The sequence below is a fragment of the Typopeltis vanoorti genome, chromosome 17 (genome assembly GCF_054136105.1).
Source record: "Typopeltis vanoorti isolate ZY-2024b chromosome 17, IOZ_Tvanoo_1.0, whole genome shotgun sequence".
NCBI classification, from domain to species: Eukaryota; Metazoa; Arthropoda; class Arachnida; order Uropygi; family Thelyphonidae; genus Typopeltis; species Typopeltis vanoorti.
In genome coordinates this window covers 66,847,318-66,866,704 of record NC_143565.1, presented here as the reverse complement: position 1 = coordinate 66,866,704, position 19,387 = coordinate 66,847,318, and the positions used below count along the sequence as shown (strand labels likewise).

General features: G+C 34.2%; 1 protein-coding gene across 5 annotated transcripts in view; it reads left to right on the top strand.

Moving 5' to 3' along the window:
* Topors (Topoisomerase I-interacting protein) overlaps nucleotides 1–19,387 on the top strand; it is a 207,028-nt gene that overhangs the window by 76,716 nt on the left and 110,925 nt on the right. For 3 of the 5 annotated variants that reach the window (XM_090406798.1, XM_090406799.1, XM_090406797.1), the window contains exon 3: nucleotides 10,771–13,582. The exons of the other annotated variants lie outside the window; for them this stretch is intronic. In XM_090406798.1, coding sequence (XP_090262924.1) covers nucleotides 10,781–12,886 — 2,106 coding nt within the window. In that variant the 5' untranslated portion in view covers nucleotides 10,771–10,780 and the 3' untranslated portion in view covers nucleotides 12,887–13,582. Of the gene's footprint in view, nucleotides 1–10,770; nucleotides 13,583–19,387 lie in introns of those variants that run through there. 5 annotated transcript variants of the gene reach the window in all.

The following is a 19,387-nucleotide window of genomic DNA, read 5'->3' as shown; positions in this document are numbered from 1 at the left end:
TATATATATATATATATATATATATATATATATATATATATATATATTAAAAACATGATTATTCATATAAATTTCAACCTGGTATGGAATGGTTTCCAATACTAGCTGAAGGTTGCTTAAGGTCCTAAAGTATGCTGGGTACTAGGACCGTTAGCAAACTTCAGCTAGTATTGGAAACCATTCCATACCAATTGGTTGAAATTTATATGTATGATCATGTTTTTAATATATATATATATATATATATATATGTAAACATGTTGCTCTCCAGCCCAATGTAATTTTGTAACCAATAGATAATAATAATAATAGGACTCTAGTGTTGATGTAGCCGAGTTTTTTTTTTTTTTTTCACCAGAGGTCAGGCCAATAATTGTTGTAACGGTTGGTCAGTAATTTTAGCAAACCATATAGATTGTAGTGCAGCTTGTTTCTCTGTATATAGTGTATATGCTCCAGATGATCTTGATATAAAGATTGAAACTTGAGTGTTGATTTTGGTTTATATTAAACTAAAGTTTTACTCAAACACGGTAGTTGTCTCCATAATTTTCCAAAATGTATTCTGATCACCGTGTAAGCCAAAAAGAAAGTATAACCTTTACACTCTGTTCAAACTGTATGTCGAATTAGCAACTCTGATCTGCTCTCCTAAGGATAAACTCCATACTCTACCACATCCTGGAGTGTATGAAGAATGCCTTGTAATAGTACCTTGGCCTACTATGGACTGACAAAAAGATCTGTTAACATTAGCCTTGGAGAACACATTAAGTACTTTTGCTACCATTATGGCAAGTCAGGACTGGTTGACTACAGTTTGGGCAACCCCATCATATAGGAGTAGATGGATTAAACCAATGTGCTATGTAGAAATGATTACAAGCCAGAGCGACCAGAAGACTTTAGTTTTTTTATCTATTGCAATTTGAATTGTTTTACTTGCTGATTGCCAGGTATAGTCTGTTCTAAGTAGCTTTGTTCTGAAGATGCTGGTGTGAACTCAAGCGAAATATAAACTAGTTAAATATCTTTTATAATTTTTGTCTTTTTATTGTAATACTGCAAAAAAAAGGATGTTGCAGTAAAAAAAAAAAGTATATGCATGGCAACTGAGAACTTAATCAGCAAGCAGTATACTAGACTATCAGAATTTAAACATTGTACCATAAGTGTAAAAATTATTTTTTTTAAATTCAAAACTATCATACTCCAGAAATAAGTACAATTTCACATATTATAATTTAGTGAGTAACTTTAGCATTCCTTCATGTTTGGAATGTAGATAAAATAAAATTTTCATTATATTCACCTAATTCCTAGACTGTTTAAATCCAGTAAAACAGGCAGGAACCTAGTTTCTAGGGAAAGAAACCCTATCTTCAGTACTATTATTATTACTATGTGATACCTCCCAGGAGTCAAAGAACTCGTAGGGGGAGCTGTCTGCTACATGACTCACCATCTGTACTGTTAATCCTCCACTATGCTGTGGAACCTATCCACTGACTACACACTAATGGTATTTTTAATTGCCAGTTGTATGTGTCCTTTGGTTGATTTGCCTGTATGTAGATTGATTAGCCCAAGTTTCATGGAAGGGAAACCCTATGTCCTCAACAACAAAAAATAAAATAAAATATAAATAAATGAATAAATAAACATACAATAACCACAGTAATAAACCTTAATGAAAGTCCAAATATTTCCTACTAAAAATAACAATACCTCTTCATGTGTGTGGGAACAACAAACAAATCAAAGAATGGAAATACTGGTTACATACACAATCGGTTTACCAATTAAAAATGGTTGTCATGTGCTAGCAATTAATATTAAAGATAAATAATATGGGGTGCTTAAGGGTCAAAGCTGTATAACTGAGAGGAGACCTCCACATAACCTTTAAAGGAATGCGGAGAACTGACCAGGGCTTCTGACCTAATGTCCAATCCTCACCTTCTCGTGGTGCACCCTGTTGGGTATCTACCTGGATACTGAACGAACGAGGATGGGCTGACAATTTGTGATTTAGCCGACCAAATTGTATTCTTATTGGCTTAAACCAATATAGAAAATGATGGTACAACATGGCAAAATTTCATGTCGGCTGGAGCATCGCCCAGTTAAACAAGGCCCCCTGTTGTTTTCGCCAGGGGAACCAGAGCGAACAGTGAAAATTCAGCTACTGGAACAAATCTCAAAAGCACACCCCTAACTCAACATCACCAGAGTTAAAGATCGGTACTATCAACATAAGAAGCCTGAATAGCAAAGAAATGGAGCTAGCTGAGGAATTAGATAAGTACCAGATTGACATAATAGAGGTGACTGAAACAAAAAAGACAAAAACTGGTGAGATTTTCCTGAACAATAAATACAAAATGTTATATTCAAAATGTTATAAATGACAATTAAGGAAAAGTAGGATTAGCCATAATATTCAACACAAAATATGAGGCTAATCTTCTTGAATTGGCAGGCAGTCTCAAGTAGAGTGATGTGGGCAAATATCAGAATGGGGAATTGGACATTGAGACTTATTTGTGCCTATGGTCCCACAGAAGGTTCTACTAAGGTAAAAGTGGAGGAATTTTTTGATGCAACATAAAAATGTGCACAAATTCACATGGAGAGAAGAGGCAAGGAATAAGAAAAGTCTCATTGACTATGTTATTGTTGATAGTGATGTTTTCCTACTGGAGCAGGACACCAGAGTGTACAGAGGATTTGAAATTGGAAGCAATCACTATTTAGTCTTGAGCAGGATAAAATTAAATTTCGTATTGAAAAGAATAACAAGTAAGAAAGATTTTAAAGCGAATACAAGTTGAGCAGCTCTCAGATGTGAACTGTAGACTAAAATACACAAAGATTATTGAAGAAAAAATGAAAGAGTTTGAGAACAGGAACCAAACCTTGGAGATTCAGTGGCAAACCTTGAAGAAAACCCTGATTGATTCAGCCCGAGAGGCGTGTAGTGAGGTTGTCTGCAAGGATAGAAAAATCAGAACTCCATGGTGGACACAGGAAGTTAAAGAGGCAGTGAAGGAAAAGAAGAAAGCATATCAAAAGTTGTTGGCAAATAAGTCAGCTTGTGCTCTTAGAGAATACAGAGACAAATGTAAGAAAGCTAAACACTGTGTAAAACTAGCTAAATAAAAGTCAAGGGAGGACTTTTCAAGAACACAGAAAATAAATATCAAGAAGGTGGTAAGATATTCTGGAGGTTGTTGAAGAAGCTTTGAAATGGAGGAAAGAGTGCTGCAAAAGGAGTTAGAGATGATAAAGGTTACATGAAAACAGGAGAAAAAGATATCCTTGAAGTATGGAGTAATTACTTCGAAAAATTGCTAAATGAAACAAGCAATGATAGCACAGTGGTAAAAAACACTCAACAGGCATACAGTCAGGAATGCATATCCATACTTGAAGTAGAAAAAGCCATCAAAGGCCTTAAATGTGGAAAGGCAGCAGGAGTAGATGATATTCGACCAGAAATGCTGAAATATGGTGGTATAATAGTCTTACAGTGGCTGCACTGCATAGCTCAGAAAGCCTGGACAGAGGGACGAATTCCCGATGATTGGAGTAGAGCTCTAATAGTACCCATATATAAAAAGGGAAATAAAACTGAATGTGAGAATTACAGAGGTATTTCCCTGCTGAGTGTTCCTGGGAAGATCTATGCAAGCATACTTGAGAAACAGTTGAGAAGAATTGTGGAAGAACAGCTTGGTGAAGAACAAGCTGGATTCAGGCCAAATAGAGGCTGCCAGGATCAGATCTTCACTTTACGACAAATAGTTGAGAAAGCATGGGAATATAACAAAGATCTGTATTTAAGTTTTGTCGATCTGGAAAAGGCATATGACAAGGTGCCAAGAGAGAAGCTATTCAATACGCTACAGTTATATGGTGTCAATGGGGCATTATATCAAGCAGTACTTAGTCTGTATTTGAGTTGTAAGTCGGCAGTTAGAATTGAAGCAAGTACAGGAAGATGGTTTAATGTTAAATCTGGTGTGAGACAAGGATGTACATTATTCCCTCTGTTATTCATTATCTATATGTATCACATTATGAAGGAAAGTGGTATTAAACATGATATCAGAATTGGAAATGTTAATATCAGCTCTTTGCTTTATGCAGATGATGTTATACTTCTAAATAAATCTGCTACAAGTTTGCAAGAGTCCCTGACTAAATTGAATAACTGTTGTAATAGATATGGTATGAAGGTCAGCATTAAAAAGACAAGGACAATGAAAATAGGCAGAATTGTTGAAAATGTCAATTGTGTTGTGAATGGGGAACGTGTGGAACAAGTGAAACATTTCAGCTACTTAAACATGATTTTTACTGAAGATGGTAAATTAAATATGGAAATAGACAACAGAATCGACAAAGCTGGTATGGTAGAAAGTCAATTGAATAAATTCATAGAATAAGAGAGAAATTAGTCGGAACACTAAATTAGCTGTATACAAGACAGTGTTCAAACCAGTGTGGAACAAGTAAAACATTTCAACTACTTAGGCATGATTTTTACTGAAGATGGTAAATTAAATATGGAAATAGACAACAGAATCAACAATGCTGGTATGGTAGAAAGTCAATTGAATAAATTCATAGAATAAGAGAGAAATTAGTCATTACACTAAATTAGCTGTATACAAGACAGTGTTCAAACCAGTGTGGAACAAATAAAACATTTCAGCTACTTAGGCATGATTTTTACTGAAGATGGTAAATTAAATATGGAAATAGACAACAGAATCAACAAAGCTGGTATGGTAGAAAGTCAATTGAATAAATTCATAGAATAAGAGAGAAATTTGTCAGAACACTAAATTAGCTGTATACAAGACAGTGTTCAAACCAGTGTGGAACAAGTAAAACATTTCAGCTACTTAGGCATGATTTTTACTGAAGATGGTAAATTAAATATGGAAATAGACAACAGAATCAACAAAGCTGGTATGGTAGAAAGTCAATTGAATAAATTCATAGAATAAGAGAGAAATTAGTCGGAACACTAAATTTGCTGTATACAAGACACTGCTCAAACCAGTTTTAACTTATGGATCTGAGAGCTGGGTCAGAAGTAAAATACTTGACCAAAGACTAGAGACTGCAGATATGAGAGTCCTGAGAAAAATTAGAGGCATGAACAGATGGCATCAATGGCAATATCATATTAAAAACGAGGATATTAGGAAAGAACTTGACATTGTCAACATCTAGGACTGCGTTATCAGAGCTAATCTCAGGTGGTATATGGTCACTTAAACAGAATGGGCAAGGAAAGATTAGCAAAACAGGTGTTCTCTGCCAGGTTTGCAGGAAAACGACTCAGAGGAAGACTAAGATATAGGTGGATTGATACGGTACAATGTACCTTAGACGATAGAAATATAAGATCTGATAATGTTGGAGTCTTGACAAGTAACAGACTGATTTGGAGGAAAATTGTAGATAGGAAGTTAGTAATGATGTGAATTTTTCATATAGTACTATCATATCCTGTACACCCCTTGAGGGTACATGTCAGAAATTTGATGATGATGATAAATAATATTAAAACTATGCTTAATATTTACATAAGATGAGAATCTCCCAAACTTTTTCAAGAGAAAGACACACACACACATATTCTGATTCACGTTATGGCCAATATAAAAGGGTTTCACAACTTTCTTTGAGAAGGCTTTCATATTTAAGACTGCTTCTATGGAGGAGACGAGCTTCATTCCATAGGATACTATGGAATGAAGCTGTGTTTAGTGTCTATACTATACTATGCTGTGCCAGACCAGACCTATGGTTTCACTTATTCAATTTAGTTTTGATGTTCATTAATTATTCTTTTCCACAGAACTGCTTGTCTGCCTGAAGTATGTCAAATTACACAAGGGATCTGTTAAATCTTCAAAAGACAAACTGTTAGTTTGTCTTATGCAGATGGCAGGAGATGAGAAATTTTGATGTGAAAATATGTGGGATTAAAATGAGACTTCTTTAGTATTCTACAGATAGGTAGCAAGGCGAGGACCACACAACAGTGGTTGGAAGCCAATGTGCCCAATCATATCTGGCTGTCTGGAAGTCCTGATCTGAATCTGTTGGACTTAAAATTGTAGTTACGTCTCGAGAGAGCCTGCAAGAAATGACACCTGAGCATTGCTAGCCTAAAGGTGGGTTTGGAGTGAGCAGTGGGAGCATTTCCATTGGATGTTGTGCATGCCATCATTGATACATGGCCTTGCAAACTTCAGCCATCTGAAGGCAAAAGGGGAACATTTTGAGCATTGAGTGCTGTTATATTCACATTATACATGTGGTTTATATGCGTTAAAAGCTGTAAACGATTTATCGATGGATTAAAAGTTTATGCACTGTCCATATTGTAACTGTATTTATGGCTAGACTAAGTACAGCCATCTGTTGTGAAGAACATAAATCTTATATCCAGTATCTTTGAACCTGAGCAGGCTGGCAGAATGTGCCTCAACTATACATGGTCTTTTGGAAGAAAACTAAAGTTGTACATAAAAGTAGAGTCCTTATAGAGCAGTTACATAAGGAAAACTATGAGGCTTTTCTACACCAATGGAACTTAAACATATCTGATGGCCTTCATTATTCCCTTTATGGAAAACATTATATCATTTTTATGCAAATTCCTGATCATTATATTATTGTAATTTTTTTAAAAAATAATTGGGGATTTATTGACTATCTGTCTTATTGATGCTGTAATGCTGCTTTGTGAAATTGATTATTTTATTATAGTTGTATTTTGTGTTCTGTTGTTATTATACTGAGGATGCCCATGATACTTTGTGAAAATTTTACATCTGATAAATTTATTTCACGTAACTTTGTTTCAATCTTTATTTTTTCTATGTGTCTGATACAGATGTTAGAGTAAAAGTGGATGTTGCATAGACTTTTGTAATTAAAGTTTTATTTTAATTTTTAATCTAAAAATACTAGTTAGGGTTCTGCAATACAGTTAAATAGGCAACACTGATCTAGACTCCTGCAAGTGGTCAGGAGGATATTCAAGTTAGAGGTGAAGCAATGGGGCAGCTAGCCATCTTTGTGTTCACTACTAACATAGCTGGCAGGTTATACTAGGTTATACTATTGATTTTCTTTGTTTATTTTAAATAGCACATATAATTTTAATTAATTATTTTAATAGGAGCACAGAATAGTTGTCACCTTACTGTTAACCTTTTATGATGTTGACTTGTAACAACACAGGAACACAATAAATATTATCATTTATTAAGCTGTTGATATTTCACTGGATTTCAAATTGTCCTCCTCACAACACATATCAGAGATCATAAGTAACTGTAATTAACTGGAGAAATCTTTCAAAATTGCAACTGACTAATGAAGTAATATCCTATTATAGTGATACCTAAGGTTAATTTAGTGTATATGTTCAACTGATACACTGGATGTTAACAGTTCTTCCCCACTGTGGTGATAGTAGGCAGAGCTTGCAGGCAAAATCACTTATACATTCTTGGATGTTTATCAATAATTAGATCCCCACTCTCCAGCCAAGAGGTGGCAGGTTCAAATCCCACCAAGGGCATGAATGTTTGTAATTATCTTACTAACCATTTACCATATGTACTGCTGTAACCTGTGTCCTGGCACAGTATGATCTTTGATGTCTTTGCACCATAAAAATCAAAAATAACTTACTAAGTTAACTTAAAAACAGCTTAATCAAAGGATTGAAGAGTGGTCAGGGTTCATGAGCAGAATGGGAAATGACAGTCTCATTCCAGTAGAGATTATTTTGGTTAATCATTCAGAGGAGGTATTCAGAAGAGCCGAAATAATCACACCATGGAAGGAAGAGTAGAAATCAAAGAGGTTATTCTGATTGGTACCATTGTAGTGGCAAAGCATACAAGACTGAGAAAGACTGGTTGAAGTTATTCTGAGTCTTGTGAAGGTTTAGGTTATGATCTGAGTTACTAAGAGTTGAGAGCTTGCATTCTACAGTATATTTGGAAGGAGAGCTAGTTAACAGCAGGTTTAGGGTGTGGGTGTTAGGAGACTGGTGAGGATTATTCAGTATTCTAGTTGGTAGATAAACTACTTGTGTTAGGTTATTACTAGGCTTGAATATTTCAGCATGTCTTCCATTTTGATCAGTGGAGTGAAACTTAGTAAGGTTTCAGGTTTATTTATTTTAATAAATCTGAAACCTTACCAGGAAGTAACTTTTTAAAAGTAATATGAACCTTTTGTGTGTTTTTGCATTATAATCTTTTAAGCTGTATGAAATTTTAAAAAGAATTCTTCCTTTTTCTGTGTATATGTTTTGAAGTGAACATCAGCAATGAAGCACTCCTTGACCCTCAGCTAGTACAGCTGTATTGCTTTATCAAAAATTTGAGCGTCAATCATTATAAGACAACTTTCAGCCCAGCTGCTGTTGACCAATTTATATTTAGCTGAGGATGTCTTAATATTATGCTACTTCTTTTGTCATTTAATTTTTGTTTCCACAGTTACTTGAGTGCATGGATGATGCGGGATTGACATCCAGAGAAATTACTTACTTATCCTCTTTCTACCTCTTGGCACATAAGGTTAAGATTCATTTTTTCCAGATTCTGCTTTTTTGCTTCTAATTCTGCTTCTCTCCAGTTATTCCAACTACCTACCATTCTTTTGTCCTTTCTGTCATTCTCTGCCAAGTTAATTTAGCACTCCCCCTTATCCTTCCTGAATCCATGTCAAAGCTACTCTTGGAATTACTCTTTTCTGTCCATTCTCTGTATATGGCCAGCCCATTTCCATTGCATTTGTCACTGGTGATATTTTTTTTTGCTCAATCAGCTTATATAAGCCATTGTTATACATTGGAGCTAAAATATTTTTAATATTTTATGCAAACATTTTCTTTAAAAACTATTTAATTTAGCTTCCTGTTTTTTGGTCAGCTTCCATGTTTCTGATTCATATAATACCTAGTTCTTCCACCTTCAATATTGACATTAGCTCCCAATGAATTACTGCATGTTGATCGATTTTAATTTCTTTAGGCATTTGCTGTTCATTTTAAGAACTTTTGTTTTAGTCATATTTATTTGAAGACAATTAAATGACTGTTTTTTCTTATGTGCTCTTGTGTGACATTAACTAAAAAAAAGTTAATATACCTGCCAACACTGTGCTTTTCTGTGCATCAGATATCTGTTGTTTTGCCATCATAAAGTATGGTATATAAATTTTCTTGGCTAAGTTCCAAATATGCAAGTCTATTACTATTGTTCAGCATGAGTATATGGATATCTTTTAATGAAGTGCACAGTGGGAAAGGATGAGGATCTGTATTGCATTAGAAGTCCCTTTTGTTTGTCTGCATTTTTTATAGGCTATGTGAAAGTTTTCTTTCATAAGAGTATCTCCTTTTGACACTTAATTGACCCCCTCCCCCCCAAAAAAAGAAAATTCTTTGAAGTCTGTAGCTGAGAAGAGTAGCTTTAAATAGTAGTTGCATCCTTTTAAGATGCTTTAACATTTGGGAGTATGAGGTAGGTGATTAAGCTAAGTTGATACATTTCAATATTGCAAAAATATTAAATTCTTTGGAATTTTTACAGAACCGTTTCTTCTGTTGAAATTACCATTAATTATGTATTTCTTTATCTTAATTTTTCTACCCAGTTTATTTGAATGAAACTTCTTTCCCATTCAGTATTTGAGCCCTTGTGTTTGGTGATGCTCCCCCACAGTCTTGTTTTATTATTTCAAGCATTTAACACTTACAGACTTCATGAATAATCATATAAAATTTGATGTTTACTTTTTTGATCCAAATAATCACCCATTTTTAAAACAACAGAGGACCTTCACTCTTTACTATGGCTATCAGCAGTAGCTTAACCTAATTAACGGGTGGCAGTTTGAGTCAAAACATGTCAGAACATATCTTGGCATATTGTACTCTTATCACATATAAGATACCTAGTCCTGTTATTTTATAGTAATACTTAGATCATTATGTTAAAATAAGAGGGTTTAGCTAGCAAAAATGCCTTTGCCAAGAAATTAAGTATATTTATGTATGTTTGTATCTGAAGAATTTCCAGATATTTTCTTTAACAAGAGGAAAGTTATGAAGGAAAAAACTGGCTTGGAGGCACATTTAGAGCAGTTATACTAAATAATATTAACTTGCTGCTGGACCAAATTGTTTGTTTGCTGTAGTAAACAAAGTTTTGCTTTGCTTTATTTAAATAATTTTAAAATATTTATATGTGTGTATATATATATATATATATATATATTATTTTTTTTTTTTTTTGTGTTGTGCGTTTTTATTGATACATGAACTGATTTGTTTTTGGTACTTGAAGATACAAAAAATTGTAATTTGTTGTAATAATTTAAGAAATGAAAGTGCAGTTTCAGTATCGGGCTGTGCATTATATGAAAACAAATACTATATACACGTAATATCTTTCAGGTGGATTGAAATTATTGAAAACTTTAATTTAATGTTACTGAATCAAACACAGTAAACCTTATAAATGGTGTTTAATAAACATATCAGTTTTACTGAGTGTTTAATTGGAAAGATCAAAAATAATATCAGTTTTGACTATAAACATTTGTAATTGTCTTATGTTACAGTCCACTGTTCAGTGTTTGGTGTTTCACCTATACACTGCTACATAAATATTTAGGTATTCTTGACTCAAAGTTTCCTTTGTATGCTGGGAATAGGTAGGTCACAATGGATGGAGGTACAAGACAGCTGCCCGAAGATCATCTCTCATTAAAAGATGCTGGAAGTATGCTGAGCAGTAACCAGACATCAGAACCATCAAAAGAAAGTCCTAAAACTCAGGATAAACCTCCAGAATCAAGTTTTGGATCCAGTGAACTTCAGGGATCTCCTACAAAAAGTTCTCCTTCCAGAAGTTCTCCTGATCCTAATTGTGCTATCTGTTTAGGGAAACTTGAAAACAAGTCATTTACAGATAGCTGCTTTCATATGTTTTGTTTTACTTGTCTTTTGGAGTGGTCTAAAGTTAAACCAGAGTGTCCTCTCTGTAAGCAACCATTCAAAAGTATTGTTCATAATGTGCGCTCTATTGAAGAATATGACCAATATTACATTAATTCACGTGTGTCTGATCATTCTTGGCAAAGTCCAGATGGAAGACGATTTCGTTATCCATCTACTTTGACAGCTGAGAGGCGAAGGCACATTGCTTTTGAAGAAACTATAGAATATCATAGGCATCGTTTAACATTTGCACCACATTCATTACACCCATCAGTTCAGAGAGATTTAGTTATTTTGGATCATCCTTCAACAAGTAACTTCAGGCGTCATATTTATGATAGTGGAATGTGGGTACATCCAGGAAGTGAACAGACAGGGGTTGATAAAAGGTTTCGTGATGTTTCACCAGAATTTTATCGTCAAAATCCAGCATGCACTCATAGGTTAATACCATGGTTGAATCGTGAATTAGTAGCTCTTTTACATGGTAGTGAAAGTCAAGTGACTTTTGTATTGGAGTTGATTTTAGGTCTCATAATGAGATATGATATTCGTAGCCAAGAATTTTATCTTCTTATTCATCCATATCTTCAGGATAGAACAAATCATTTTATTCATGAATTTTATAATTTTGCCCGTTCTCCTTATGATATGGGAAGATATGATAGTTCTGCAGTATATGAACAGTTGGAAATGGAACTTCACAATCAAACAGTTGCTTCTACTTCTGAAAATGATGTAGTTGCAGTTTTTCTTGGTAATTCTTCACAGAGTATCCCACTTTCTTTTGGCATGCTTCATTCCTCTCATAATGCTACCTCATTAGAAAATTCTAAAAAAAGAAGTATGCAGAGTAAGAATAAAAATTATTCAAAAATTGTTTTGAGGAGAAATTCAGAGAAAGGTATTTGGCAAACTGTTTGTGATCAGACAGCTTGTCATCAAATTGATAGTTCATCCACTTCTCCATCTGTGTGTGGAAGTGATGTGTCAAGTATCAATAACACTATTCACGAATCTAACATTCCTGGTCCCAGTACTTCTGTATATCCACAAAGGAATTCAGAAACAGCTGAAGAGGTTCAGTGTATTGATCACAATTCTGACTCTGATTGTCTTATTGTTGATTTTGTTAAACCAAAAGAACAAAGAACTCCTGAAGTCATCAATTTAGTATCTAGTTCAAGTGAAACAGAGCAAAGTAATACACCATTGAGCAGAAGCAAGTTAATAAATCAAGAACCTGAAGAGGATACTGAGCACATTTCTGAAACTCCAGATATTGCAGCCTATTCACCTAGTAACAGAAGTGATTGTTCATCCAGTAACAGGAAAAATAAACGTGGCAAATCAAGATATCCATCTGGAAAGAAAGCAGTAAAAAATAGCAGGAAATCAAGTAGTATACGAACATCTAAAATCCTGAGACATTCGTTATCTTCTGAGTGGTCCCAATCAGAATCTAGATCGTATTTAGATATATCATCATCTTCCCAGACTAGATCACCATCTTGGTCACCATATCAATCTTGTAAACACTATTCAAGGCATAAATGTAAAACCAAGGGTGTCAGGTATCATCATAGCAGATCTACAGATACCTCTTCTGGAGATGAGGTCATGAGATCAGCTGTTACCTATAGCAGTGGTACATGTGTAAAAATACGTAGTGTGATAAAACAGCACTATAACACACACAATTCTAATACTGGAGAAAAAACAAAAAGTTATTCATTACATAATAAGAGGCATAAAGATAAAAAGAAAAGACACAAAAAGCATAAGCACCATCATCGAAAACACAGACGACATTCATCTGATAGTAACTAAAATGTTGTTTAGGCATTATACAAGAAATTTGGGATGTTGTTTTCATAGTCGTTTAGTATAGAATTGGCCTATGATTGGAAACAGATATTCATTTTTTCTCTTCTCTTTCCCACCCAAACTTTAATCTGTGTAACAGAACTAGTGCTCATGAGCAATATTTCATATGTAACACTTCAAAGAGTTCTTGTTTAAGATATTTTTTTTTTAAGATAACTGTTATTATAAAGTTAAGAATTCCTTTTCAGTTTCCTACATTAAAAATGCTTGTCTGTGTAAGACATTAAACCACACAAATATTGTTATTCATGCTTCCTGTTTTCAGTTGAAGTGAATTGGTTCATCTGCTTATTTTAGAGAACTTGAAGAGTAAAGATCGATGTTGGTCATTGATATTTGAGTCGGATATTTTGTAAGAACATTTGGCTGCCATTAATTCATTCATTTAGAACATTTTCATTTAAATATGGGAATGTATATACTATATTTTAATATCTGATATATATTGTCAATGTCTTTACTGAGCTGCACTTCAAACTACTTTGGGAAAAATGTATTTGATGTACATAATTGGATTTGTATATAGTGTATCTATAAAAATTAATAAATTTAGATGTTTGCCTGTTTTTGAAATGAGATTTATATTGTATTCTTTATGCTCTGCTTTAATGCACCTTTCCCATCACTTTTGATATAACTCACTATTGACTAGTAGGAATCATAATTTTAAAAAATTATTTCCTACTAATCAGTAGCAAGCTGAACGAACCTTTTAAAGAAGTATTTGATTACTTGATGTAGATATTTCAGACTGAAATAGCTAATTTAGCTTAACTTAATTTACAAAGAACTGTTAATTCATTTTACTGAATGGATGTAATTTTTTTCCTGCAGATATATTGTATGATGCTAATCTGAGTAGAGATTTCGTTAACTAATCCATATTCTTATATATCCAACATGCAGTCATGGCAGAATTATTTAAATTTAAATAAAAGCAGAAATAAAAATTAAATGTTATTTTAATCTGTAAATATATATATTTTTATTCAAATAATCAGGCACCTTATAAACTATTTTATATAAAATGTTATCGGAGATTGAGTTGCTTAGATAATTAATCCCTGTCAACCAGTCTGATCTTACATTTAGAAAATTATTGGCAATTGTTAATGGTATTTGTTTACTATTTCTGTAAACATGAGGTAAGTTTGCTTGAATTCAAAGTTTCAGTAAATAATAATACAGTGATATTGCAGTTTTGCATTATTAGCTTCATTAGTAATTATATAATGAAGAGTACTGTTACAATTTCTGTTGTATAGCTTATAATGCATCATCATTATTAGTAATTTATTATGATTTTGAATAGTACAGTTAATAATGAAAAGAAGATGAAATATGAGGAATTTTTAGTAAAGATTTACTTGTTAGTTGGCTGAGTGGATAGTATCTCTGGTTTCCAACCAGGATAATTGTAGAAAATTTTTCCACTTGCTTATAAATTAAACTTGCCAAGATATAGTCTTGTTTAACCTTTTATCCAATTGTAAGCAAACAAAGTTTACACATGAAGTATCTTCATTACTAGGTTTAGAGGCTGTTATAGGTTATACAATCTTCATTACTTCTATATAAAGGTTCACGACTTTATATCATTTGCCTTATCATTATTTACTGTGCAAATGTTGGATAGTGCTTGGTAAGCATTATCCAACATTTGCGCAGTATCTATCATACTTTGTTTTGATCTCATTCTCAGTCATATGGTACTCACAACAGAAATTCAGCAACCTATTCTACCCATTCAATATTCTAACACTCTTGCTCGGTTTCCAAGGATGGCCCCTAGTATTCCAACCACCAGACCTCTTCTGAAAAATTTCTTCTGTATTAATCTTGTAAAAACCCTTCAGTAATTTTTTCCGTCTGTCAATCAGTTTCTGTAACCCATAAATCTGCAACCCAGTTTTGTAAGGTTCATTCCCTAGACTTGCTACCATCTTGGTCACTCGCCTCTGAATCCTCTTCACCTCTTTCTTATTGCCGAAAAACCCAGGTGACCAAATCTGCATGCAGTGGTCAAGATGGGGTCTCAACAAGGTTTGATAAAGAAGAATATTAACCTACTAGTCTCTGCTTGTCAAAGCATTCTTCATTAACCAAGTAATTTGATGAGCTCCTTTAACCACTTTTGCTATGTTTCCCCCTAAACTTTAACTCCCTATCCACTAAGACTCCCAAATCTCTGGCTTCATCACTTTCCTGGAGTACAGTTCCATCAATGTGGTATACAGCTGGTAAAATTTTCACCGCAAAATGCATAACCTTACAATTTGCCACATTATGCTGATATCCATTCTTTTTTGCCCAGACTTCCAATTGCTAGATGGAACCTTTGCAGATTCAACTGGATTGTATTTGGAAAACCAACTGAACAAATCTCTGGCTTCATCACCTTCCTGGAGTAAACTCATGTGCCCGACACAGCTCTCAACAGACTGATGATACCAGACCTAATTCTCGTGTCTTATAACTGCCATCCCAAGTACGGCCTGGCAACATACATCTGGCATGGATTCAAGGACATAACCAAATGTGTGCCTGAAACAATACTCCAGAGGAATTAAAATTCAAAATACCACTATCTACAACATCTACAAACCACCATCGTAATCCTGGTCTGACCAGATGGAACAGCCACCACCTCACCCTACTATCTATGTTGGTAATTCAGCTCTCATCACAACATGTGGGGCTATTCCTCTAACAACTAAGATAGTGATAATCTGGTTAACTGGATGGATACATATAACCTATATTTGATCTGTGACACCAAGCAAGTAGGCACTTTTCACTCAACCAGATGGAACAGAACCTACACCCCCAGATCTGTGCAGTCTCTAAAGACTGAAGACACTATCTGCCAACATCCAGAATCATACTCAACAGATTCCCTAACTGCCAGCACTGTCCTACACTAATAGAGACAGGCACATCAATCCTAATCATCAATGACACACCAATTGCTAGATGGAACCTTTGCAGATTCAACTGGAATGTATTTGAAAAACAAACTGAACAGATCTCTGGCTTCATCACTTTCCTGGAGTACAGTTCTATCAATGTAGTATACAGCTGTTAAAATTTTCACCGCAAAATGCATAATCTTACAGTTTGCCATATTATACTGATATCCATTCTCCTTTGCCCAGACTTCCAGTCTATTGAAATCATCTTGCAAAATTTTAAAATCGTCTATATTAACTATTGCTCTACCTAATTTTGCATCATCGGCAAACAACTGAATAGTTCCTCTTGGATGGATCCTTTCCTATATCATTAATTTACAAATTAAACAGTAGTGAAACATGAATAGAGCCCTGTGGGGAGCCACTAGTTACAGACTTTCTACTGGACTCTACTCCTAAATAAACCACTCTCTGATATCTCCATCAACCACCCTCTTATCCATCTCACTAACCATATATTCATCCCCATGTGGTACAGTTTTTTTTTTTATTAGAATTCCATGTGGTATCCTGTCAAAGGCTTTTGCAGAATCCAGCAGTATCATTTTAAACCCATTACCTTTATTCAATTCGGCTGTCACTGTATTATAAAACATGAGCAGGTTATTGTGGCACAACTTACTGAGGTAAAATGGTTTTGTGAAGGGTAAGTTGTGCCTCAGTAACTTGCTCATGTTTTATAATACAGTGACAGCTGAGTTGAATAAAAGTAGTGGGTTTAAAGTGATACTGCTGGACTTTGCAAAAGGCTTTGAACTCTTGATACTCTGATCGGGCAGTAATTTGCTACATCAGTCTTGGAGCTTCCTTTTTGCATTGGAACTATTTTCTTGTCTTTCCACCACCTTGGGACTAACCCAGAGCTGAGACTTAGATTAAACAATGTGGTCAAAGGCAGTTCCCAAGCACCTTCACATACAGCCAGAACTCTTTAAAAAAAAAAAAAAAAAAAAAAAAGTACAATATCTGTATTGCATTCAAATCTCATATGAAGCTGGCTGCTTTCATCTGCTCTCCCAAGGATTCTCGACCTCTTCTCTCTGTTCCAGGTGTTTGTAAACACCTGGAACAGAGGAACTTTGTAAAGTTCCTTATTCTTGTAACTTATATCATGGTCAAATTGAGAGATCTGTTAACATTCACATAGGAGAACATAAGTACGTCTACTGCCTGACCATGAATTACTTGGCCGTGCTGTAGAATACTTTGCAGAGGACCAAATTATCAAAACTACTATGCTTCACAAAAATAAAAAAATACAAACTTGAAAGACACTTTTTGGAATCAGAAGCAGATTTCAAAAATCAACCTGATCTTGGGAAACTTTAATTCTTAGGCCCTCTGCCAAATGCTAAGGCTAGCCAAGAGCACCCATAGACGGCATCCGTCATAGGACTTTAGACTTTGTCTAATTTTTCTAGTTATTGTTTTGTGTGTTTTGCAAATTTAATCTTGTTTTCCTGATGATGATGACAGATGAAATATAGGCTCGATTAAATTTGTGTTTAATTATGTATGTGCTGTATTCATTCGATTAAACCTTATGAACAAATCATCACATAAGTCTAAATAGTTGACTATAGCATTTGGTCATTCCTTGAGAGATGTCAGTGGATCTATTAATGCAGTGACTGTTCTACAGATGGGATATGAATGATGCATTGCATCATGCCTTTGCAAAATCGAGAAATGTTTTTCCATCTGATCGGCATATTTTTCATAGTCACTGCTTGAATAAAGTAGCTTCTTAAAATACTGATCTCTCCCCCCTCTCCCTCCCAGTTTCTCTCTGAAGTCAGTTAACTTCAAATAGTGTAACAACTGCCGAATCTCACATTTTATATTTACCTGTGTGTGTGAGTTGTTTGAGTTGAAAGTCAATCTCTACCAAAGCAGAACTTAGCAATCTCTCACTGTGGTTCCCCCATTTTGGGGGATACTATTAACAATATTCTTTTAGAAATTAATTTTCTTTTATATGTCATATTTTGAACATCAAGGGCCATCATAAAAGATTAGTCTTTTTTCATAATTTCTTTTGAAACATTGATGTTAAAGGGGGGGGGGGGCTAGTATTTCTAATGTTATTAATGCCCTAGATGTATCTTTAATTACTGAATTTATTTTTGTTGTGTTATAGGACTACATCAGCTAATATGTAATACACAAAATAGAGATATATATATAGGTTTATTACAGTTGGTTTCAGCAGTCAAAATGTTTCACTTCAATAAAAACTTGCACCAATAAGAAAATCAGATCTCAGAGTTGTGTAATGTTTACTTTTTTGATATTTGATTTTACGCTCTTCATAAGTTTAGGTATAGAAAATGTGATAGATTCTAAAGTATATGTCAATGACATATAAGGTACAATACATCAGATGTCATACCAACTGGGACATCACCTAGTTATACAGGATTCCTCCTGTTTTTATCAGGAATTCAATTTTTTAAAATTTTTTTAGAGAGCACATCCATGAGAGGTTGATCAACCCATAGTACATTAGTATCCTGGATGGGCAATAAAGGAACTTCTTTACATTTGATTTGAAAAGATGTGGGTTGTATTAGATATGTGGTTGCTCTTGTGATATCAAGGCTAACCACTTGAGATTTGTCAAACCTTGGAAAGTTCTTTCCATTACTTTAGATAGAATAGGTTGAGAGAAATTGGATGGTAGTTTGAAGGTAAGAATTTGTCACCCCTTCTTAGAAATAGGTTGTATATGGGCTAGTTTCCAGACTGCAGGATAGATACCAGTGAAATAAGAAAGTAAAATAGGCTGCACAAAGTTGGTGTCAACTCTTGGGCACAGACCTTTTAGAACAATTGGAATAAGCACCACCAGTGAAAGAAGCACCAATTGATAAAAAGTGGATCTAGCAATTAGAAACAGACCATGTCATTGTAATTGGTATTATCAAGACTAAAAAGACCATAACAGGTGAATTTTCTAAATTAGTAAGTGTATATGATAATTGATTTAGATAATGGATACAAGGTAACATCTATACTATTTGAAACTAAACATTTAGAAGATAAGCTTATTAAATGATGGCCATTTTCAAATAGAATAATGCGAGCAGATTTCAGAATGAGCAACAAGACATTTTTGCACCTTTGTTCCTATGGAAGGTTCTAGTAAGAAAATAGCTCATGCAAATAAAAAACTTATTAGGTGATTGAGCTACCCTACTATACAACCAAATGTAAAATTACACCTAATACAAAAGCTTAATTATATAAAAGGATAGTTAAAAAGACATACCTGGATGAGTAAGTTTGAAGCCAAATTTGATCAGCTGAAACATACAACAAGAGAATGATGTTCAGAAATAAGCTGAATTATGAGAACTTAAATACGCTACATTCACTAGCCAAAATTGAAGTATGAATATAATTGGTGAACAAAGAAAATGAAGAATGGAATGGACTAGAAATTTTGAATTAAAATTTTGAAAACTTAAGA